Genomic DNA, 26,051 nt, shown 5'->3' with positions numbered 1-26,051 from the left:
CCTCCCATCACTTTTCTCAGGCACTAAATAGCATTAGTTAAGAACACTTACACATATACATCTAGTCAGTAATTTTTTAAGGTAAAAAACCTGCACTTTTCCCAGAGGCAACAACTGAGAGGAAAGGTTCAGTATGAAAAAGAATGCAAAACAGAATAATCACAAAACAAATTCTTCTCAATGACATACTATATGAAAACTCAAAATGCCCTCAAATATGCACAAAATAACAACAGTACAAAGATGTTAAACTGTGAATAACTAAGAAATTAGTTTTCAGATCATACTGTTTACCTATTTATCCTGTGTATACAAATCCAGCATTTAACAAGTGTCATAAGTAGAGTTTCGGATTTATTTCTCTACGTTGTTTCCCCCTCTTCTTTATTCTGCAAGGTTATAATTAGCAAAGCTTTTCATTTTGAAAAAAATAAATCTATGTATTTTAAAAAGAACAGCACACCCAATTTAACAAAGGATACTTATTAGGCTTACACCTATGTTTTTCTTCCTCTAACATGATTAGGACACTTCATTACATGAAGACCAGAACAATTTCAATGAATTATCAGTGAATTTGACTCTCTCCAGATCCATGCTAGGCAGGTAAGTAGATTTGTCCACAACTTACACACGGAAACTGGACAATAGAACATCACATAATTTCTCTAAAGCCTAAAAAAACCCAAAAAACAAAACAAAACAAAAAACCCACAACAAAACAAACACACACACAAAAAAACCCAAAACCAAACCAAAACAAAACCAAAAAAAAACCACACACACACACACAAAAAAACCCACCCAAAAAAAAAAAAAAAAAAAAAGAAAAACAAAAACAAAACAAAAAAACACCAGTAGTCAGACATCCAGGAGACAAGGAAGGAAAATTTTTATTCAGTGGTCAAATATATATAATGTTTCTGTAATATACAGAAGGACAAACTGTTTTAAGTACAAATCCAGGGAAATGTGAATTCTGCTCTCATTTCTACACCACATCCTGCTACACCTAAGTGAATACTTATATTTTAATCATTCTTTAATAATACCATTGATACCTCAAAACCTATATCCTAATTATTACAATTTGTATCACTAGAATCACAAGCAAGAACATAAGTTCCTAACATACTTCACCCATGCAAATATCCATCTTTCTTTCACAGAGACCCATAGCTGCTGTTTAAAGAATTGAACCTAGCTCAAACTAAGGTTACCTTTTAAGAAGATGGAGGAGATGGAAATGTGGCTCTTTTCCACACACACACAGCCGGGATCCTAAGGCTACCAATGGTGTCATTACCAGGTGGAGCTAAGTTTGGTTATCCCTGGCTCTAAGTCCCACACCAAGCATGGCAATATACAGCAGGAAGGGTTTGAAGCATGAGCTAAGTTGCAGAGAAAGTTTTCTCATTTTTAAATATAGCAGACACAAAACTGGTCTGGAAAAACTTCTACCTGGAACTGAGCTATGGTTATCTTAACAAATTTCTCTTTTCCCCAGTAATTTCTTATTATTCAGATTGCTTTACACAATATTGCTGATGAAAAGAGGGGTGAAATAGTACCAGGAGCAGATCTAGATTCTTCAGCCTACGGTTTATCATGGGAGCAAAAGGTACAATGGGGATGTTTCAGGTGGTTGCAAGATGCATATAGATATCTTTCTTAAAATTTCAAAGCAGAAAATATTGCTGGCCCTTCTGCGAGAAGGGTGGCTTTTAATCAAGTTCTTGATGCTCTGCTAAACAGTCTTTCCTGCTTCCTATACTATCTGCATTAACCTGCTTACAGTATGAAGGAAAGCCAGCAAGGAGTTTATGACTAGAAATGAAAATGGGGTTAGAATCCGGTTTCTTCAAATTGTTCTGTGGGTCACAAAAGGCCACCTATCTGTGCTATGTACACTAGGAGTGCCTAACAAAGCATACAGAAGAATAAAAAACCTGACTGTAGCCACTGGTACCTGTGTGGTCAGGTTTGCTATTATTTGTATTACTTTTGCCAACAACACCAAAGAGAGCTTACTCTTTCTAAAAGAATTAGGAAGGCAAGTGTGGTTTGCAGCTCTATGAAAGCCTGTTAAGTCTAGACACACTGACAGACACTTCTAGTTTATACCCAGATGGCAAATTTAAGATTCCACCAGGAACAGGAGTGGAAGGCTTCACTTCTAAAGCAGTCAATGGCTAATGCCACATTTCCAAAGGGGGAAGAGATTTCATTATTTTTTTGAGGCGTACATAAACACCACAGTGGTGGACATGCCATAAAAACATGAATTACACTGAACAGAAAGTATAAGTATCTGCTTTCATGTGCTACTGCTGACATTATTTGGGGGAATTTGTGCACAGCTCATCAGCATGTGACTTATACATCATTAAATAAACAATAAAAATAACAAATATAGACTCTCTCCAAACCAATTGGGCTATATAAAAATGACAAAAGGAGAGGTTTAGACTTTTTAGCTGTTCTTTTTGTCAGAGTACCTCCTAGCAGCATCGCTGAAAAAAAAGCTGAATTCTAGAGAAGACGTTCACCAAATTCTAATGACTCTTGTTTAAAAATAAATACTTCCAGTCTTACGTTTTAAAATGTATTTCTGCTTCCTGCTTGTCTTCTACGTGGACACTGAAATACTCTAAAACGGAGACATAATTGTAATTTTTCTCTTAAGGCATTGCTGAGAAGTGCTACATGAAATACAAAAATACAGCTTGCTCTTACAGAGGCAACTGATCTCATGTATTATTTACACAGCAGATGAAAACAAGAGTGGAAACTAAAACTGCATTTGCAAATATGAATATCAAATAACTGAAGAACCACCTGGATAAATACAGATGCACTATTCTCAAAGGTACAGACAGCTACCAGAATACATACTGGCAGGAAGACAGTTCATCTAAGGAACCCTGTAGTACCTAATGCAGGAGAAAAGATGAAGGGTCCATGTCCTCTTTAAGGAAACCTCAGGGCTTGGAAGGTATAGATGTAAAATCAGCTTGTCAATAAAACACAATAACAGGAATCAAAGAAATGCTATTCACTAGTCACATTTCAAATTCTAGATTTCTTGGGCAACGCCTGCATGTGTTTTCTAAAGCAAACTATTGTTCTCAACATTAAATTCACAAATCATATCCAACAACAAACCTGTGATGCATAACCCACCACCTCCTCATGAAAACATCCCCATTTCTGATATGACTAAGCACTAATAATTTTCTTCCAAACACTCTTCCATTTGTTGGAAACAGGCCCCTGGCTAAAGCACAACAGGCATATACTTTAATAATCTCTTGATTACCTGGAGACAGCCTGGAACACCTAATAAATCTGTCTATTTTTCAGGTGGAGTGGGATTGATTTCCCCAGGGTTTCTTTGTCAGTTCCATTTTAGTACTTAATATGAAGAGAAAATTATCAGAGAAGGTCAAATCTGACATGAAAAACTAGAAGGAGTTCACACTGATGAAGACTTTTGCTACATTTAAAATAAATCTCCACTTGCTTTTTCTTAGGCCCTATCTTCTGTCAATCTTTATTTAATAACGTATATGCTTCGCAGCTTGCAAAAAGTGCAATCACAGCTTGGCAACATGCTCAAATAGCCAGAAGTTTCAACACTGGAATAGTAATCAAGTGAAAAATGGGGTGGCTTTTTCCTACCACTTTGTTATCATCTAATAGTCAAAGGTATTACCACAACCATGATTTCCTACTGCAGAAAATTAGTTGAAATGACAGATCTAAGTAAAAATTTGAGACATACTGATAATTTTAATCCTCAACTGTTTAATCAAGCCAATTTATTCAATAGGTTTTCTATTCTGTATACATTTTATTTTCATGTCAACCTTCAACAGTATAAAAAATGCTACGTTGACTTATAGAGAAGTTTAACACTTGGTAAAAAACAGCTTAAATATGTCTTGTTCTAAGCCTCTTTGTACTCTAATTTAAGATCCAAATTTGATAGAAACTTGTACCAGATTTCTCCTCTTACTATGGAAATGAGGATTTAAAATACTTTGGGTCTTGAAGAATATTAAAAAGTATAGACAAAAGAACATTAAATGATTCAAAGGCAAGAAAATAGCACTAAAGATACTGCAAACAGTTAATAGATGTAGCCAAGTTATTAAGGTGTCGATAATTACATTTAGTATGAATGGATGTAATTATACATATTCATTTTTATTTCCCTACAGTGAATATTTACCTCACAGTTTAAACTACTCCTTGAAATTTTAATGCAAATCTTTTAATCTTTTCAATATATTTCTGCACAGCTAAAATGCAGAAATTTTACCATTTTAAGAAACTGAATTTTTCAAATTTCCTTGTAAAAGTTTGGCAACACTGGCAGTGCTGTTTATGGTGCTGAATGTATCAAGCTTTTATGACAGTGTTTACAGCTCACCTACTCTCTTCCAAATTATGGGGTCAGAAGCTGCAAAACTTTATTCTTGCAAATAGTGTACAAGACCAGTTTTGTCAATTTATTTGAATATAGTCATGTGTGAGAATTTCCACATAAGACTTTTTTCTTGTTTGATTTACGCTGGAAAGTGCTACACAAAGCAAATCAAGCTCAAGTTCTTTAAAACTTTACTTTTGACAGGAAGTAAAGAACAAAGTGTATTTTACCTGAGTCTCCACACCTTGCTCAAGCAACCTTTTAGCCTGGTTTTCCACCTCAAGACGTGCTCTTGCAATAAAAAGCAGGTCATTTTCAATTACTTCTATTCCAGACAGATCTATCCCTTGAGAAAGATAATCTATAAAAGCAACAAAACATTGATTAGCATGACACAGGATAATGGAACATTTTAAGCACATTAAAACATTTCAAAGTTACAGTCAATTCCAAGGGATGTTTTTGTATACAGCACTTGACAATACAGTACATCAAAGTAATGCCATATACCAGAAAAACTGAAAATCAGAGGATTATTACTTAAGAAAACATGGATATTGAATACATTGAATTTACTTCAAGACACTTCTCTAGACCCAGAGACTGCTGAAGAGGTGGAAAACATGAGTTCTAGGAACTGCAGAATCAAAATCACAGCCCAAAAAGAGGCAAGAAGTCATATCCTTGTCCCAAGGAATTAACTAGGTCATTAAACCTGTCTAACTAGATGTTCAAATAAGCATAATTTGCTCTAAGATCTGAAATTAAAGATGCATTAAAAGGCTCAAATTATACTTCATGTATTTAAATTGCACTACTAAACATTTGGGAAGGAGAAGGGGAAGGGGGAGGGGAAGGGGAAGAGAAAAAGGTACTTTTTTCCTTTTTAATCACCAAATCATCACAAAAATTATTAACAATCATGGAAATCACCATCAGCTGGGTACTACAGATTACTGGGCTGGACTGAAGACTGCAGAAAAAAACCCTATTCAAATTCAACTTTTCTCAATTATTTCTCCCTCTTTTTATCTTTCTGGATTTAAATTAATCCAGTTCTCCATGACCAGGTAGCCTAGACCTTTACTGTTTATCGCCCAGATAATGCAATAATACTCTCATTTACACAGTTTTGAACATTTTGCTTAACAAAGCAGATTTTCCACCATTTTTTTGGAAAGATCAAATAAAACTAACAAAATAATGACCAAGGCATTTCACACAGTATCAGATTCTTCTTTCATAAGATGATGTTCCACTATTTCCATTTATAACCAGTCCTCTATGACTTCCTAATAAAGTTATCTTCCTTTTAGTCCTCACTGTAAGTTTATTAAGGCACAGACTTAAACATTTTAACTAAGCTAACTGAACTTTTAAATCTTTGCCAAATAACCTTTCACTTTAGTAGCCATTTATTTTTGTTTATTCACAATAAACTAATCTAATTCTCAGATTAATTTTAGCAATCACATGTTCACAACTGAACACAAAATTCCAGGTGAATCATTTCACAGCTATGTAGAGGACATCCCTGTATCTGAACGTGAAAACTGACATATAAGAAGTTGAAACAAAAACCTTACTGAAATACATAAAGCTTAGTAAAGGCATAAAGGAAATCATCTCTCTTAACAGTACAGTATGTCAAATAGGTTTTAGTCTACTAAGAATAGGCCTGCAAATGCTTTTCCCTGCATGCATTTGTTTAAAAATGGATCAGAGGGGTCAAAGTTCAGCCAAGCAGCAGGACAGCACAGGCAATTCATGCAGCCCTGTGTGCTGGTGTGTTTACTGAGCTGCTTTTGCCACGGGCCACAGCAGCCCACTTATCCCTTATTTCCCTGCAACTTTTTGCTGTGACTAAGCTGCATCTCTACAGGTGATCTGGCATACAAATCCATTAAAACTAATATTGAACTCCCACAAGTTCCAATGAGCAAGTGTCTTGAATGCGAAGATAGATTTTCTGACCCCTTTCTTTAAGCTGCACAGAAGAAAAGAAAGGAGGAAAATACTATTACAGAATCACTCAACTGCTGTAGAAAACTCTGAAGAAGTTTCCTGTCAACATGAGATTTAAAAAGGTGCAAGTATTACCAAATGTTTACATATACCACAAATACAAGAACTGCTGCGTAGTTCACTTAAGACATAAAGTCATAATCTGGAACCCCAGGCTGCCCAAACGAAACAAAATTAAAATATGATTATGATCTCTTAAATCCACAGAAAATCTGAGAAAAATTACTAAAGAAGATCCCGTTTCTTCCTGCTGTGTTTTATCTTAACATCTAAAGTCACGTGAAGCACTAAAAATCTAATCCTTCTGATGGTTTTAAGAAAAGAACAGAAAGACCATGCTTCTTTGGCTTCCCCAAATACCTCCATCTGTGTCTCCGACTGGCAGCCACCTCCTACCAATCTGTTAAAATCTGCAGCTTTGCTCCAAATTTTCTGTAATCCTAACAAAATATCTCTGGACAATGCATTTCAGCAGGACTTCAAATCAGTGGGGCTTTCTGTAGGTTCAGTGGCTAGATGTGCTACTATAGATGCTCCTATTTGCTATTCTAACAGTAAGGAAGCTCTAGCAATGACATAGTTTTCAAAATAAAAGCAGTTTTCATAAGGACAGCAGGATTATGTCAGAAACACCTGCAAGTGCTTTCCTGCAATTCTTATGTGAGAGCAGAAGCTGTAACACAGGCAGGGTATGTGCCTTTTGATAGTTGTCATCTCCACGGACAACATAATATTAGAAATCTCTACACCCGTGTACTCTCAAGAGTGATGCTGCAATCATAGACAGCACAATGAAACCAAGCAGAAGGACAGTTGACATAAGAGCAGCCAGATCATTCCAAAATACCTGTGCATTTAAGATCTGATTTATTTAAAATATTGCAGAGGAACTCACACATTCCAGCCAGTCAATTTTAGTTATAAAAGAAACCTTGTCAAGTGAAACACAACAAAAATGCTATCAGTTATTAACTCAGGGAGTAGCAAATGTAGGATTTTGCTTCAGGCACTTACTCATGTGATCATTTTTCTATTTCTTGCCATGCATAGTCAGTCAATAACACTGTGGTCATGATCAGAGGTGAGTGGAACACAGGCTGTAAAGCACTTGTGTCTTCTTGTCAGGAATTAACCAAAACCAGTGGCTCACCCCTCAGCTAGCACAGGCTCTGGGGACTGGTGTCCCATTTAAAGCATGTCAGCTTTCCATCTGCCTTACCCTTAAAGCTCTGGAGTTAAACTATTACTGTATTAACTCAAAAAGATTTAGTGAGTATATATTTATAACTGGCATCTCTCCCTTACAGATTTTAAAAGCATATATATATATATATAACTTTTTTTTTTTTTTTTTTTTTTTTTTTTTATCTTTGGGAAGATTCGTGCTTTTAATAAATTAGAATCTAAGTATCTTGTACCACCACATGCCAGGGCTGGAGAAGCCACCAAGGCATGGCCCTCTCAGCAGCACCACAGGCTGCTCCAGCCACTTCTCAGCACAGCCAGGGAGCAAATTAAAGGAGAGAGCTACAGTCCTATAACCATTCCTGTACCTCTCATCCCTCTGATAATTCTACCTCTTTATACAGGTTCATGAACATAAAGACAAATCCTTAACTCTCTCACAGGGTGTTGGTATTGCTTCCCTTCTAACACACCCTATTAAGCTTGGAAAGCACAGCTGGAAATTACTTCCTAAGAACTTTAAATACAGACTGCCTGCTGAATCATTTTCTTGGACAAAAATATAGTATGGCAAGGCAGAATACACTAAGACCTAGGAATAAGTGACATACATAATCTACTTCAGCCTAGTAAAGGGTTAGAACTTTGTGTTTTTTTAATAAAACACGTATTTGTCACTATAATTCTAAATTTTCTTGATTTACTAAGCCTGAACAAATTTTCTGATCTACTGGTTGAAGTGCTGCTTGAAAATGCATTTTTTAAAGCAATATTTCCCAGAGAGTTATGTAAGAGGAGTTTCATACACAGAAAAATCCAATATGCAGATAGTACATTAGGCAGAAAAACAGTATTTTGAGCAACACGCTTAACTTTCTTTAATCTAAATGACTCACCAACACAGATTCTTTCTATTATGTGATCTCATTTTTTAACCTCAAATATTCTTTGTGATAATGCAGAATCAAGATTAGAAGTTGAAACTTTCTGTAAGCATTAAAATATGTTTTGGAACAGAGACAACTATGAAGCTAGCACCCTTATGAGCTCCACAAAAACTATATTACATTCTTTATATGGACTGAATTGATTCTGAGCTTATGCTAGAAATTAGAGAATCAACAGAAGACTACTGAGAACAATCAGGTGCACTAACAAAGAGGAAAACAGGAGACTAATAAACCACTGTGATTAACTTGCATGACTCAAGAGGCTACTTGAGTCAAAAGAGAAACCCTTCTGTGCTCTGAGAACCAACCTCAGTGACACTAATAAAGAGGGGGAAAAAAGGAAATCAGAACATCTGAAGTGGATTCCCCAGGAGCGAACACCTAAGATCTGCAGACATGTAACTCCCCTCAAATGCAAGAATCCAATGACAAATTATGAGGTGTTCCATGGCAGATTGGGAAGGGGGGAGAGAGGGTATTAATGGAAAATAACCCATTCCTGAAATTTTAAATAAAATCATAGAATGATAAAAACCCTGATCTTTGTTTTCCCTGTTTGAGGAAGGTTTGAGGCTTATTTCTCTTGCATTGGTCATTTATTTTACTTGGTTCTGCAGTCTTAGTTGCAGATAACGTTGGTGATATCTGTACCCTAAGAAGATACTGCCATTTTTCCATGTGAAGAAAAATCACATTTTTTTGAAGAAACTACGAATCTAAATTCCAAAAAGTTAAAGGTCTAAATGATACTCAAGAGTTCTGCTGGGATTTAAGTATGCAGAAGACGACAGGCTACATGATTTATCAAAAACTATTATAGAAGACTCATGTGTGCATTGGTAGAAGATGTTCATGAAACTGAACCTAAACTGCTACTGGCAACATTAGTTTCTGTTATCTTCCATGGCCTTAATGGAAATGTTAGTTACAGCAGTAGCTACTGAACAGGAAGGACACCTTGTTTGCCTCACCTGTGTCTGAACCAACAACCCAGGATGCTGCTGGGCCCAAATATGTCAATTGGTTTGTTTTTGTCAATGCAGCTAATTTAAAACCAAAGCCCTGAGGAGAGAGCCTGAGATCCCAATACCTCAGCAGAAGAGCAACGCTCACCCTTTGGTGAAAGGAAACTGAGGTTTAACATTATATCTCTAGTCCCTAGGTGGAATAAGCAAACATCCTACTTTAAAGAACAGTGGTCTGCTCCTTGGAGACATTTAAATTTGCCATGCAATTGATGCATATAGAGCAAGTGGGGAACAGCAAGAGCAAGCAAATTTCTGCGTGTTCAAACTGGAAGCCGATGCCTCCAAAAAGAACCTTTGCTTATGTTCTGTTTTAACCAGTCTAATTCTCCACTTAAGCAGAAATGACTGCCCCACACTCTGCACCAGGCACTGAAGTACTTGATGAAGCAAGCCTCATATTAAGCCTTTAAATCAAGTGAAAGGGATTCCACTACTGGTACTATTAAACAATATCTTAGAGCTATGTTATGCAACTTGAGCTCTTCAGAAAAAGATGTTCATTCCTATCAAAACTGCGCAGATTGTAATGCCTTGTGCAGTGTTCAAAATAAGAATGTAACTGCTTTATACTAAGTGACATACACAATGTCATATATTTTGAATAAACTTTAAAAAATTATTAATTTTGAATGTCAGATTACTAATTTTGAAATTTTTTTCTGCAGGTATTATTAATTCATTATTAAAGATGAAGAAAAAAATTATTTTACTAAAATGCCAGTAGTTACAAAACTGTTGATATCTTTCTTTCCTTTTTCTATATGGCAAAATTCCTGCAAACATTCCTTCAGTGAAACAACAGAGAATAAAATCTGTCTATGTCACTAGAGTGCCATTAAGTTCCTATGAAATCTGGTCCTTATTTAAGCAATTTCTACCACCTTAAAAATTAACTACTTGCATGCATAATACATAAGAATCTAGTTTTTAGCTGTTTGAGCAACATTAAGTGAGTGAAAACCATCCTGCTAGAGACAGAAACTGAGTCTCCTTGAGATGAAATGATTGAAAATTGTGAAGAAGAACCGTAAAACAGGCTGCACACAACAGGTAAAGGGAACGTTACCCAGCAAGACGATTGAGAACTTCAGAAACACGGGAGAGGACTAATATTCAGTTTTCTTGGGGTTTTTTTAATATATAGAATCCCAGATTGTTACGGTGGGAAAAGACCCTTGGGATCATGAAGTTCAAACCCAGCATGACCACATTCACTGTAAACCTTCAGCTACAGGCAACTGAATGAATATGGGCCACTTCTGACTGAAATTGTTGGGTTTTGCTGGGTTCTCACCTGCTCATAGCATGGTCATGATCCCGCACTCACTGAGGAGTGAAGGACACCCTTTGGGAACGTGCAGGAACATTTGTCCCCACAGCAGATGCTACCTGGAACCGAAGAGTTTGGCACATCAGTGGCTCAGATTTGGGCTGATGGGACAAACTTCAGTTCCTTCCCAATTTCAGCCCTTCCAGCCACCATTCAACACGTGGGCAAGAACCAAGTCACAACATCTAATGGGCTTTGACCATCATCAGAGAGTGAGAGCAGAGTGAAAACCCTGCCAAGAGCCTGGCAGGCTCACTCGGTCCTTGTGCCCATAGAAATGTTGTTGGAGGCAACAAAAAACCCACAAGCTCATTCCCACCAAATGGGAAAGGAAAATGTCCCTCATTTACCCATTCTGAGATCATGGTTATTCTGTTTCACAAATACCACATTAGAAAAGAGAAAAAAGGGTTCATCAGAACCCTTGGCTCTGTATTTGTTTGTTTTCTCAGACAGCACATTAACACACTCTTTCTGTTTAAGTCCAGAAAAGGAAATATTAGATAACCAAGTATATTTTCTGATAGATGTCCCTAGTGAAGGGGAACATGAAAAATTAAAACAGAACAAAGCACTTTGCAGCTCTTCATTTCAATCCAAGACTGGTTTCATTTTAAAGAAATCAGGTCAACAGTATTAAGACCAAACTGGTGGAAAGCATTTAAGTCAGAGAAAGCAAAACTTTACCTGCTCACTTAAACACAGACAATTATCTTGTACTGTAAACCAGTAAAACATGCCTGTCATGCCCGTTATATCATTTTAGAATAGTTTGGTCAGAAGGGGCCTTTAAAAAAAATGTAGTCCAACCCCTCTGCATGGGCAGGGGCACCTTCCATGATACCATGTTGCTCAAAGCCCTGTTCAGCCTGACCTTGAACACTTCCAAGGATGGAGCATCATCTTACCTGACCAAAGCTTTATTTCAGAAGAAAATTGAAAGTTCAACACTCTAATTCAGAGACCATGTAGGTATGAAAAAATTGAACATTTTCTAGCACTTTAAAACAAAGGAGAAAATTTTAAGTGTAAAGGTTGGAATAAGAAAGAACGGGTTGCATCCTGCACTTGGGATCAGCTTTGTTTCCTCTAAAAGATTGTTACTGGATTTTTTTTAATAGAATATGTTTTATGTTAAAATATTTAGTAGTGCTTTAATAATCATCTATGTCCAATCCTATCTACAGAGGAAGCCTGCTGCTTCTCTCCAGACTGCATGCAAAAATATAAAAAAACACACCCTGAATTGAGAACAATTATGGGGGAGCAGTGAGAAAGACTGACTAGCTATTTTTAAATTAAATTAAAGCTGCATTTAAGTCATCTTGATGGAAGAGTTAATTCCTACTGCTCTCTGGGCTGGAAATCAGATGCCATGCAGGATCTGGAACTGATGGAAATGAGTTTGATATCTATTTTTATCATCATCACTGACTTAACAATGAGAACCAAATTTTGGAGACATTCCTGTGAAAATGCCATGATTCAGAAAATAGCTTAACACACCAAGACAAACACTACTTAGGTCTAATCACAAGTTATACCACACGACTCCCACACTCACTTAGGCCTAAAGCAAGAGTTGTTGAACTCCTTTAAGGTTCCCCCTCCCACGCACCATTAGATCTCCCCCATCCCTCCCCCTCACCCTTGAATACAGACTCACAACCTTACTTCACCACGACCTACTAAACCTGCTCCTTTCTAGTGTGCCCTCCACTGCCTGGACCCCACATCCGCTGGTGGCTGCTTAATGCCACTGTCAGTACCCTGGGTGACAGGACAGAATTAACCCTCTGTGAGCTTACAGGTGACAGCAATTTGAGCAAGTGCTCAGCACCCTGGAGAGCAGCGCTGCCATTCTGAAGAACCTTAGCAACCTTGAGATAAGGACAGAAAAAAACATGAAGGTCAACAGAAGTGAGTTAAGCCCTGCTCCGTCTACACAAGCAGGCTGGGTGTTCGCTGGCTGGAAAGAAGCTTTTAGAAACAGACCCAGTGGACAGAAAATGTAACTTAAACCAGCAGTACATCCTTGTAGCAGAGGCAGCCAGTTGTGTACCGGACTGGGTGTACCCAGAAAGTTGAGGGAAGTCATTATTCTTATTATTTGGCACTTGTAAGGCCACTGTACTCCATGCCTCCCAGTAAAACAGAGACACTGACTAATGAGTCCAATAGGGAGCCACCACCACAGGGGACTGAAGCATGTGAGTGTGAGGAGAAGCAGAGAGAACTAAGTCTGTTAACCTTGAAAAGAAATGGTTAACAAGAGATCTAACTGCATCTTCTGCTACTTGACAGAGGACCTTTCTGAGAGGTGCACAAGAGGCAAGAGATACAGGCTACAGCATGAGAAATTCTAGCTAGATATGGGGGCAGAATACTGTGCTTATAGTTCAGTACACCTTACCCATGGAGTCTATTAACCTGCAGGAATGCACACACTATATTTTAATATAATTAAAATTGATAAACTGTGGAACACTAGGCTCTAAAACTCTAAAAAATCACCGTAAGCTTCTCAAGCCTTCCCTCAAAAGAGGCTGATTTGAGAAAACTCCCTCAGGAGCTCCTCAAACAATTTTAGTAACTAAAACTGTTTTTTTTTCCTGAATCCTCTGTGATAAAATAGTCACAAAGAACTGTAACATTCATGCCATTCATCAATAGTACGTGGGTGAAGCTAAAACCAATCTCATCCCAATATTCTATAAGAGCTATGGCCTAGAAATCAGAAAACATTCGAAAGAAAATTTCTTACACCAATGGTCATAAATTACAAACACAATCCAGGTCTGCAGCAGGAAACAAAGGTTGTAATCATGGAAAAACCCCCAGTACCTATATAAGTCACAAAGTCCACATTTTATTCTGACAATTAAGACTGTTCATTAAAAATCAATAGAAAAAACCCACTTTGCCACAATAAAATCATTGAAGTTTAATTTAGACACTGCATTGATAAGGAACTGCTCTTCAGATGTACGTGGACTTTCAATATTAAATTTATTCTAGCAACAATGCAATAATACCTCTACAAGTCAATACTCCTGTTGGGCTTTTTTTGGAGCAAAGTAAAAATAAAATATGTTGCCAGTAAAAATCTAGTTGTCTTATTTCGGTCGTGAACAGACTTCATAGCATCACAGATGCAAAGCAAATGTACAGCATGTGTGAAAGAGACGAAAACAGAAAGGGGGACAGAAAGGTATAATGTGGAACAGGAGAGAGATGTAGCCCAAGTGGGGCATTACAGAAGAAATGAATTTCAGCTTTGAAAGAGTTGAGAATAACAGAATGATGAAAAATAACAGAAGATTATGAAGGAGTACAGTGAAAAGATACAAATATGGGTAAGTTCATACAGTTTGATTTTATTAATCTGTAAGAGTAATTTAGTGCCATCATATGCTTTCCACCTTGACAAGTTCCTCCCCACGCCAACCTAAGCCCACAGCTTTGCACTGCTTATTCATTACCAAGGCCAATGGTAATGCTCATTTTTGCTCATATTTCAGAAGAGCATCCAAAACTGGAAAACGAAGAGGTGAATAAAGCTTGTTTTTAATAAATTTCATGCAGACAGTAATCAGGATTTTTACTGTCTCAAAAATACTTCTTGAAATCTCAATAGGTGAACAGTAAGCAGTCCTTGAAATGGAGCATCATATCAGTATATAAAATGAAGCAGGATGAAAACAATGTACTCTCATATTTTATCAGAGATAACTGCATTGAAAATATATTTCTGCATTATAAACCCATGTAAAAGAATCATGCCCTTCCAAATGGAGTGAAGCAAACCATCTCTTTCCCAAACTAGGAAACTGAGATAAGGACTCACCTAAATTAAGGTATGTGTCTTTTGTTTGCCTAAGTTAGCGTTGCAACTAAAGCCATGAAAGGCAGCAAAATAGTTACGAGCAGAGAGATGCAAAATATAATCTAAATTTACATGCTGGCCTGAAAACACCAGTCTTTTTGGCAGCTTTTACATATTATTAATATGTTATCATTCAATAGCTAAGTAGAATTCCTCAATATAGAGCATTATGTAAACGTGTGATGATTCAGTTTCCATCAGTACCATCCCATGTTGCAATAGACCATGCAGTGATAAAAGAAAATGAAGGAAAATGATGATGTGTCTCAAGAATCTTAGTCAAAAATAACTTATTTCAAACATCCCACCAGTTGCGGAGAAGGCAAAGATGGCTGACTCTTCACTGAATCACTGCCTTCGAAGGAGGGCAGGGGAGATGTTGGTTCATTTGTGAGTTTTAATTAATTATGTCAATGGTTACTGACCTAACTTTTGAATACTTTACACCTGGATAAATGTATACATGGACAGCTACAGACTTACAGATCTACAAGTCTACAATTACCATACTGAACTAGCTAGTTTGCATTTAATTTTTCTTTTTGGTGAGATATATCCTACATTTTTTGAGTTTATATAATTATTTTTACACTAATATGTGCATCCAAAAATGTAGATTGCCCATGAGAGAACACAGGTAGTTTCTAACATACACTTGTAAATACCAGGTGATACTTTAGAATCAGCAGCGCTACAGTGCTATATAATCAAAGTAATAAAAAAAATCATTCTATCTCGGCCCCTACATAAGGGGGAATACTACTTTTTTTCTTTACTACATATATATAAGCTGCAAATATTTCTTTCATATTCCTCTCTCCTTATGGGTCTCTCCTGCCTCTTTCCAACACCCACCATCACCCTTTCATACTTACACCTTCAGGAAAACACTTCTGCAAAAGCAAAACTGCGTTTTCTTTAGTAACAGCTATGTTAACTACCTCGCTACTCTAGAATATATGTAATTTTTGTTTTCAATAAATGCATATTGAATTCCTCCCACTCCTCACTTGTCATATCATCAATAACTTCCTGCAACTGGCTGCAGATTTACCTGTTTTTATCATCTTTAGAGTCAACATATGTTGCACAGGTTATAAATCACACAGCTTTTATGTACTTCAGATACTTTGTAGTAGAACAAAGTGAACTTTGTTTTACACAGAGTGTTACTGTAGACAACTTGAACCTAACTGCAAAATTTTAAAACCTCTTGAAACATATCTTAGCCCCTGCAGCAAAGTCTTTTTGAAATTTAGAGATCAACCTATGGCAGAAATCTGCCCAGAATGCTGGAATTCTTGCCAATTCTTCTAGTAATAATAAAACTTAGCAACAATATTAAAAAAAATAGGCAAGAAAATAATTGTTTGAAAGCCAAACTGAAACTAACAGTGTTCATATTCCAAACACTTACATTTGAAGTTAGCCTGCGCAGATGCCTGTCTTTTGACCTTTCAACTGAAATAGTCTTTAACCACAACACAGACTGACAGCAGTTGCCTCTGATGATTCTTTAATATCTTCTATATTGTACAATTTGGATAGTGAAATAAAAAAAAAAAAAAAAAGTTTTAAAACCTTTCTTGTCTCCTCCACAACATTGATTGTAATTTGATAAAAAAGTTATCTAGATTGGTAAACTATTACTCTCACCCTTAGCACTTCCTGTAAGGTTTAGCTGTACCTGCAATAAGAAGAACACTAGGAAGCTGAAGGAAATGTCACATCCCTCCCAATCTACCCCACAAGAGCTGCTCCCTGGTGTTCACCACAGCCTCCAAGCCTGACACATCACACACTCAAACCATTGCCCAGCTGTGAACACCAGAGGAAGGGAATTAGAGCAGCCTACCTGCACAGCTGCTCCTCAACCTCGGAACAAAAGGGAACAACCACCTACAGCAGGACTGCCTGGTACGGTGGTATGGGGCACATACCTTTTCTGCTACCTGTAAAAGTTCTTTGGCAACCTAGAGGAATGGTATGATTCATCACTATTAGTCTGAGATCTTTCATGTACACTGACCATGATTTTCTACAAAAAAACACATAGTGTTAAAATTAGGAAGCACGTGCATGTACGAAGGTTGAAAATTACCATGGATTAAGATTTCACAAAAATGTACTTGTCTTCTCAAAGTGACTAAATATCAGCATAAACAGAAAGAGAAGCCATTGTTTTTATTCTATTATTTTGAAATGGATAAAAACGAAAAGCTAAGTCTTCTCTAATACAGTACTGATGACACATTTGAGTTCTACTATCATTAATGTCACAGAGACATAAAATTAAAAATCAGTATCTATTGTAGCCGAGTTCAAAGTAATGTGCTAAATGCTAAAAATATAAGTCCCTTTTTTTAAAAGTTTGCATATCTAAGGAAGCCAACAATAAGTTCAGGCAAGTCTTTCAGTTATTAAAGGCACAAATTGTTAACAGATGGGTGAAAACAATTAATTTAGCAAGTAACTGTTATTAAATAAATAATGCAGATATTTTCTTTGTAGAATTTCATAATTATCTATGAGCCAATTATTACCTACATCTGTCAGCCAATTGTGTCTAATAATTAACACAAAAGATTTAAATGGACAAAAAAGTGCTGCTTGAAGAATAAAATATGTTTAGCAGTTTAATACTTAAAAATAAAATTGAGAAAACATACAGATACACTGTGTACTCATATGATTCTATCATAATTTTTATTATAGTTCTAATTCTAAACAATATTTAGTTTGATAACCGATTTTTCTCAAGCCTTACGAAACATAATTTACTCTGATAGTGATGAATAATTTCAAGATCAGGAAAGAAACAGAATCTTCTCTAAAAGAAACAATAATATTGTTTAAATTAAGCCCCTTTTCCTTCAGGAGAAAAACAGGGAAAACCCAGTTTTTCAATAGTATATACTGAACTTTCCACAGGAACCCAACCCTGAAGAAATTATTACACTGCATCACAATTAAGATTCACATTTTTCCAACATCCAGAAAGTACATTTTGCCAAGCAAAAAAAAAAACCAAAAAATCAAAACCTGAAATTTTCAGCAGAAAATTAAGATTATCAAGGGTCTTCAAATTAATGATATTGATATACTCAAAACTATTTATCACTGAAACACAGAAAATCAAGAAGCAGCAGCAGCAGCAAAGACTCTTGACTGGAAACATAACACATGGAATTCTAATATGCAAAACTTATCACTGTCAAAGACCTATTTCTGGGATATCTCAGCAGGCAGTATATAATCTCTATCAAGAGATCCTCAGTGATAAGCTGCTAGACGAGCTGTGCTCTTGGCTTTTAGCTTCCATGACTTGATTTATCCCTCAGGTTAGCCAAGCTCCCGCCAAGCTCCAAGCTCCTCCCAGCACGGGGCGCTGAGCCCAGTGCATGAACAACTTGCAAAGCAGAAGCTCCATGGAGCAATGGTTTAGCAACGTTATGGGCAACAAGTATTGTGAGTATTGTTATGTTCAATAATCCTCACTTTCTGGTTTTTTTCCATTAACTATAAAATAACTCCTAAACTCATGGAAACATTTAGCTTCCCATGGCAACTGAAACATGCACTGCCTGGGGCAGCAACTTTGGGCTGTGAACCTGCCACCTGACAGCCTCATTCAGCGCTTTTTTTGGCTTGTAATGGGAGAAGGTGACTGTTCATTGTGTTCCTTTGCTCCTCCTGCAGCATTCATGATTCCACGCACCTCTGTCATAACTGCCCGTCAGCCATTTTAAACTCATTTATAAGGGGTGGCCACTGACAGCTGACTGATATCTCCACCCTCACCCTATCGCAGGAGCGTTTGCCATGTATTATTCCTTCATTGGATAATCTTGGGCTTGGCAAGTAATGGATTTACCTAACACTACATAACTATGCCTCTGGCACAAGAATCCCAACAGAGAGTTACTGACCAACAGCAGAGCCAGCACAGTGCTGAGCCTGAGCCTGACCCTTCTGGGTACTCAATGACCCTAAACATCATGCAACAAAAGGTCTACCAGCTGAGAAAAACAACAAGTCTGTGACCATTCTATCAAGTAAAACTTTTGATTTGCTTAATTGATTTTATGACCTTCTTTGCCATTTCATTTGCAAACTCAGTACATGAAAAAAGACTTTTTTGTTAGAAAAAAATACACAAGGAAAGCATTGCGAGATGAACATTTGTAGGAACTTATGAAGTCTTGGGTACTTCGGGTACAGCTGCAAATTACTTTCTGTGTGTTAGATCCTCTAAAAAAAAAAAAAGGTTAAAATAAAAGAAAAATCAGAAAGAGCCAGTCAGGGAAAAGTTGGAAGTCCTAAATTCCCAAGTACATCACACAGAGACACACGTAAGGTGCCTTGCTTTTGTGGCTGGAAATGGCCAGAAAGTAAACAGCAGTAAGAGTTGCTCCAGGATATTGGCTCCACAAAACCAACTTTCACTAAAGCAGCCAGAGGCTGCTTTAGTCTACAGACAGTCTCAGTATGAAGTTAAGCTTGACTGCAGTGCCCTTCAGAAGAGGAAGCAGTTTTGTTTTCGATGCTTGTGTACTTATTGGATTGCTAAAATGGTGAGAAAGTGGCAAACAGAAAGTATCACAGAAGGGCCATAAGGTCTAAGTGCTCCAAAAACAAGACACAGCAGCACACTGGGGGTCAACACTAGTCAGTCATTCTCAGTACAAAAAGCTTTTGTCAAGGCTTGAGAGCCTGAAATAATGAAAAATTCCAGCTACTGAGGATCTTAAATGAAAATGGCTGCCTTGGTACTTGCATCACAGAAGACCTGCAGCATGGCAGAATGGACAGAGCTCGATGACAGTCACTGCAAATTCCACTCCTCCCACCATATGAACACTATTACATCACTACTTTATAGCTCTTTCTGTTTTCTGATCCAATTAAAGTCATTACAAGTAATTAAAAAGGCAGGATTAGCTGACTGCATTTCAGGAGACATTACACAGATCATATTTGTAAATAAAATGGTTTTTTAGGACTGGTTGAAGTAGAGGATCCCTGCAGAGGCTTGTGTTAGCAGAGACCTTTGAGAGGCAGAGTCACACATCAGATCACAGCCCTGGGTCCTCGTGTGATGGCCAGCACAGCCACCAGCAGGCTACTGGGACAGCTCCATGGACCTCAGCTCCTTGGACCTCAGCTCCTTCACTCTCCAAAAGCAAGCGCTGAAGAGGGAATAAAGCACTCTAGGACTACAAGAGTACCAGTACTCCAGATTTAGCAGAACTTCCATTTCATTTACAGAAACGATCTAACAATGAAAAGTGTAGTCTCTGCAAGGCACTGACTTTAAAAATCCACGTATTATGCTATCATAAATGAGAATTCAAAATTAAATGCATTTTGTAAGACATTTCAGTAACTGCTTGGAAGCAGCTATGGCTTCATCTTTAAAGAAAAAATATTTTTTGATTATGTCATATTACGTTATGAAATAATTTCAGAGGGAAAAGCAAGTAAGCCCTATTTGTCACAAATTAGATGAAAACTAGACTTCAAGATGTCAAACCTTCTCAGCAAGCAACAATTCCAAGTTTCATCCTCTAACTCTCCTGAAGATTCATTTTCAACCACAAAGTTAATTATGTTTGATCTGAATTCAGTGAGCAGCATTAGGGATCAAGGCAAATTGCTGGAGTAAGGGAAATCAGACAGGCCTTCAAAGTCATTCTAGGTAAGACAAAGCACTCCTTAGGAGCATAAGGCTTCAATAATAAAATTTTGTATTTGATAACAGGAAATAGGAAAATAATTTCATTGCCTCATTTAGAGAATACCAGTTTTCCATCATCTCATATACAAGTGGTGGCTTGTAAGAAGAAAGGAAAATAGAAGAAGGGGTTGATGGGTGGGTATTTAAAAATAATCACTCAAAATTCATACACTACAAGAAATGACGGAACAATTCTGTATAAAGTCTGTTGCAAGGGTAAAAATAAGTAGAACACAATTCTCGGTTTAGAAATAGAATGAGGCGAATAAACTGAAATTGAGTATCAAAGGCCCTGCAGCAACTAAGAGGAGGGATGTCTGTGTGGGCTGAGAGAGGGAATCATTTGAAGTTAATAAAATACACAAACCACCAAAAGTATATTTCTGAGAAAAGAGAAAACAGGAGGAAAAAATCTCCTTGGTTCTTGATAAAGCAGAACATTTCAGAATACTTCTCCATGCTTCATGTCTTTGAGGAGTCTAAGTACTGTTTGCATGGATGTTCCTCATTCTAGCTTCACTCTCCAAGTAACCACTCATGCTGCTGAGAGTCTTTGTCTCTCTCACCCTTTGCCCCAAGTAAAACTGGAAAATAAGGTGCATAGTCAGGAAACGGGAAGCAGAACATGAAGAGTGGGAGAGAGGGCTCTAACTGCTCTTTCCTTTCCTAGAAAATAACAAAGGGAAGGATCAACAACAACAGAGTTAAGAGCTAAAACCTGAGTCCTCAAGAAACCATGGCGTAGTTCTGTTTCCAAATAACATTGGTATGCGTGTTTTACTGCATTTCTCTGAACTAATTTTGAACTTCTACAGAACTCTTGTTCTGCACTCCCCATGTTTTCAGAGTTCTGAAAACTAAATGGGATCTGTAAAGTTCAGGTTCTCAAACTTTACCATGATAATAACATCTAAAAATGAGGAAACACATAAAAGTAGGATGACATTTTTCAATCCTACATTGCCACAAGCTAGCAATGCAGTCATGGAGGCATAGTGACTTTCCCTTTCCGGAGAACATGTAGCAGCTGAGACAGTTCTTCAAAGGTATGTTTTTGAAAAAACAGGGGCATGGTGTGAGGAGTCTGGGCCTGATAACAAAGGATGCTATAGTATCCCCACTTTCAAGTGACATGCTTTATGGAGAAAGGTTAAGGAGCTGTTTTTCAGCTACACTTCTCTCACTGCCTCCTCCTGAAAGTGATTGCTGCTGGCTCCCCTCCAGCGAGAGCTTGAGAGGAATCAAACGATTCACTGCTAAGAACTGCACAGAGAGCCTGCAGGCAGAGGTAAGACAGAGAGCATCTTAATGGGGAAAAAACTGCAGATCAGAGACTTCTCTCATGTAAGGGAAAACATACTGGAGACACTGAAGGGACCTGAGAATTACTGGACATTGGAGGATTAAATTACAGGATTCTCCTATCCCCTTACACACAGTAAGGACAGAAAAAAAAAAAAAAAACAAAAAAAAAACCCAAATCTGCATACACCTTTTACCAGCATTCCACCAAACTACAGATCCAAAAAACTTCCAAACGTCTCTTGTCAGAAGGATTTTGCTTTGCAAATGTGTTCAGAAATTGGTGACTACCTGACTCATCTCCACCACAGAAGAGCTATTTAATGGTGTATCACTTGTCACCTGTTAGCAACAGTGTCCTTTGAACCCAGTTTGAGACTACAGAGCACAGCATAAATCTGCCACAGCTTTTTGGCACTTCCTGCCAAGTACTTGCTCATACTCTGCAGAATTATGCAGACTATTAACCTAACATAAATTTTAAAAGTCTGCTTCTTCCCAAAGAACATGCAGAGGGCAGACTCATAAAAGTTCCTGAGAGCAGTGACTAGAACCAAAACAGATAAGGAAGAACCATTAAAACCTCTACCTGAATTCAGGTACAGCAATGCTGTGCAATTCCTGTACAAGAAAATGTACTGGAAAAAACTCCATGAAAAACAAAGGGTGTTGCAACACCTTAGTAACTCTACAAAAGCTCTCCTGGAAGGAGAGACATAAAGTTTCAATCTCTCTGCTTCATCATCATAGTCAAGCATTTACAACAAAGGGAAAGCACAGATCTTTGCCAATTCAGAAATAAATTTACTAGATAATCCTATATATTTCAGTATGAAACAGCACATCAACCCTAACAAACTTTATCTACAGCACAACGTTCCTAGAAGATTCAAAAGTAGTTATTGTAAGATTTATACTAAGTCAAATATTAATGTAAATATTTCTAAGAACTCTTAGCTTCTAGTTCCAATTTAATTATTTTATAGACTTACTTAATATGTTATTGCTTAATGTGCTTAAAATGTTTTGACTAGTTCAGTCAATGTTGAACAAAGAAAAAAGAGTGCAAATGACTTAAGAAAACTGTTCTTCATCTGGAAACAGTTTTCCAACACAGTGATAGGTTTTCTGCCCATCTGTTAAAACAGCCCCACCAAATTGTTTTGAGGACAAAAAAGGGGGATAGAAAAAAATCACTCACAGTATTCACCGTGACTCACCCAGTATTTTTCACTAGCTTTGCTTACTAAAGTGTAAGAATGTTGATTCTATATTCTATTCTTAATACATATTAAGTCCAGTTCTAGATTACAAACTTTTCTCAGTGCACCATCCCGGGATGAAGTGGAAGGTCTACAGCATTTTCATGCAAATAAAGTCTAAGTGTAGAAAAGCTGGTTCAACGTATCCCATTTCACTCCAGAGCTAACATAGCCTGACTTGGCAAAAATGCATTCACACCATCATGTGTATGCTGAAAGAAGTATCTGAAAGAGCCATGGCAGCAAAACCCCTGTGGTGCAGCCCAGACTGGGGCTGCCCAGGCACCCCAGCACAGAGGGAGCACAAGGCCAGGGCACCGCAGCGCGGGCTCTGCAAGAGGCACTCCTTGGATTGCCAGCACACAGCACCAGGCAAACCGCGAGCTGAGAATGAGGAGAGATGCTGTCACACAGCAGGGCTTGGGCTGCTGCTCAGCAGAAGTCTAGTATAAGCAAGCTGATCGTCAGCACAGCTCACCCTGCCATCAAACTGCCCTGCCGTGAATTAGTATTTCCCCAGTTCTCAGAGTAAACAAGCAAACAATCAGAAAAAAAACAACAAAAGCCCCAAATAAACTACTGAACAATACCTGACAGTTTGAAATAGAGATACTGAGTGTGTGCAACTTTCTCAAGAAGGTCAAATCATTTAACATGGGACACTTGGCTATAGACAGTTGCCTGGTTCTGTAGATGAGCTATTCTCCTCTTCTTGGCAGTAACAGAACAGATATCCAGTAAATGAACCCAGTATGTTAAAACCAATATCGCAGCAAGTGAAAATAATTCAAACCAAATTCAAATTACTCCATTAAATGACTGTATAGGTCTCATAAAATGAAAGTACATTAAATAAGCAGAAAAGATCAATAAGACCAAGAACCAACTGCATATTGATCAAGGAACAAAAGTGCAAATAATTGTCTGATGCTTCACTCCAATTCACTGCTTCTGCTCACACGGGAGGGCTCCTCTCCATGAATCCCTTACACCCTGTCCCAGCAACTATACCAACTGCCACTCACTTTTCTTCTTCTCCTATGCTGTAAGTTTTAAAAATAGAACTAATACTTACATTAGATGTACTATATTTCTACTGGTTTATGACATTAAGCCCTAATTTTAAATTCAAAAAGTAACAATAGGTACTTGGTGGATGGATGAAGGATAGAATTTTTAGTCAGCTTCTGACAGAAAGGGGATATTTTGTGCTGCTAAAACAGCTAGTGAACTATAAAAGAGTTTTAAAAATACAGAGTAAGGAAATCACAATAAAAATTAGAGGTGCTCAGGAAAAAAAATTATCAAAATATCTTCAATATATTATGTTCACAGAAGACTTCCAGCTCAAATATGAAAATGGTTAGAAGGCTGAAGGACTCTACAGATCTTGGGATGGAATAAACTTGACAAAGAGAGAAAACAAAGACGAAACCATTCTTTTACATGGGAAAGCAGCTCTGCTATTGACTCTTATCATTCCAGTTGCTCAGGGTTTGTCTTTTGCATTTAACCTTTTACTTGTTTTTTTTAAGTAAAATGTATTAAAAGGACTACAGAATTCAGCAGTGTTAACACATTTATGCTTTATGAGACTTGTAACCTTATTTTAAAAATCATATGAGTTTATCACCTTTTATTAAATGTTTTCCATTAGTAGTTACAGAAAATCAGTTATAAAGGATGACAAAAAGAATACGTAAACTTTGCTAGCAAAATGGCTGTGGTCAATTCTTGTCTCAGACTCCGTGCAAAATTAATTACTTTCATTTTCTCATCCACATTTAGAAAAATGTATTTAAAACCCTAACAGATACCATGGCAATCTCAATCCACAGCATGCAGATCACACCAACAGCTATGTGCAATGTCAAAGGAATGCAATTATAATAGAGATAAAGCAAAAATTAATTGGCAAAACTTGTTTCCAGGAATACTGCTTAGGTTTCTGATTGTCCTTTTTACTTGTTATGTCCCATATTCAAAATTATTTTGTCATAAGAAAATATTAAACTTGTCCAGTCATTGCATTTACTCATTCTGAGCTCTGCCATGTCAGCTTTCTCCTGGCCCTCTTTTGCTGAGTCTTCAGGGACCTCCACAGAAAGATAATACTTCGGACACCAAGTTGTATCTAATATGACCATACTACAGATTTTAAGAAAGGGAAGATATTGATCTGGTAGCAGACCTCAGGTCTCTCATGCTTCAGTTCCACTATCAGTTTTCATCTCAGCTGCCATTGTTCCCTCCTTTCCACATCTCCCAGCCATGTCATCCCCTCCCCACCTCTGCACCCACACAAGCATTCTGCTGAAAATGACCCCAGTAGCTTTCAGCCACTGCTCAGCATCAGCTCCTCACTCCTCTGGATACACTAGGCAAGGAACAAGCACCTGTGCATGGCAGAGATGCAAGGAGAAAAGAATCACAGGAAAACAATTTATATCAGTTAACCAGAGACAGAAGTCAATCTTTAATCCACTGTGTGTGTAGGAAGCTTCATGTTAAAGCAATAAAAACCAGAACTCTTAAATTCTGTATCTGAATCTGTAAAGTTTTGGGTTGTATAGACATCAAGTTTTCACTTGAAGTATCTTACTCAGCAATTAGTATCTATTCTGATTTCCATTTACACAATAATTCATTAGCACTAATTAGCACATGACTTCAACATATAAAGAAGTTAATGCACAAATTAGTTGCAGCAAAAGAACTCAAAAATTTCAAAGCAGAAATACAAACTCCTTAGAGAACAGAGTTGAGCAGAGCAACAAACTTGGAAAGAAAAAGCGTCAGATTATCTGGTATTGAGACAAGTACCTTCAGTAAGGATAAACTGTGGGAAAAGTTTTCAAAGAGCAATTAGACGAGTTCAGATTATTCAGTTAACACTTGTTACCAGCTTCTTTCA

The 26,051-nt window shown here is 37.4% G+C and overlaps 1 protein-coding gene across 1 annotated transcript in view; it reads right to left on the bottom strand.

The window, feature by feature from the left end:
- The window catches only part of COG5 (component of oligomeric golgi complex 5), a 185,500-nt gene that overhangs the window by 95,498 nt on the left and 63,951 nt on the right, over nt 1-26,051 (bottom strand). The window contains exon 7 of the mRNA XM_063396871.1: nt 4,663-4,793. Within this exon, the coding sequence (XP_063252941.1) occupies nt 4,663-4,793 (131 nt within the window). The remainder of the gene's footprint in view (nt 1-4,662; nt 4,794-26,051) is intronic.

This window comes from Prinia subflava, chromosome 4, assembly GCF_021018805.1.
Source record: "Prinia subflava isolate CZ2003 ecotype Zambia chromosome 4, Cam_Psub_1.2, whole genome shotgun sequence".
NCBI classification, from domain to species: Eukaryota; Metazoa; Chordata; class Aves; order Passeriformes; family Cisticolidae; genus Prinia; species Prinia subflava.
Note: the sequence above shows the minus strand (reverse complement) of the source record. Positions and strands in the feature narration are given on the sequence as shown.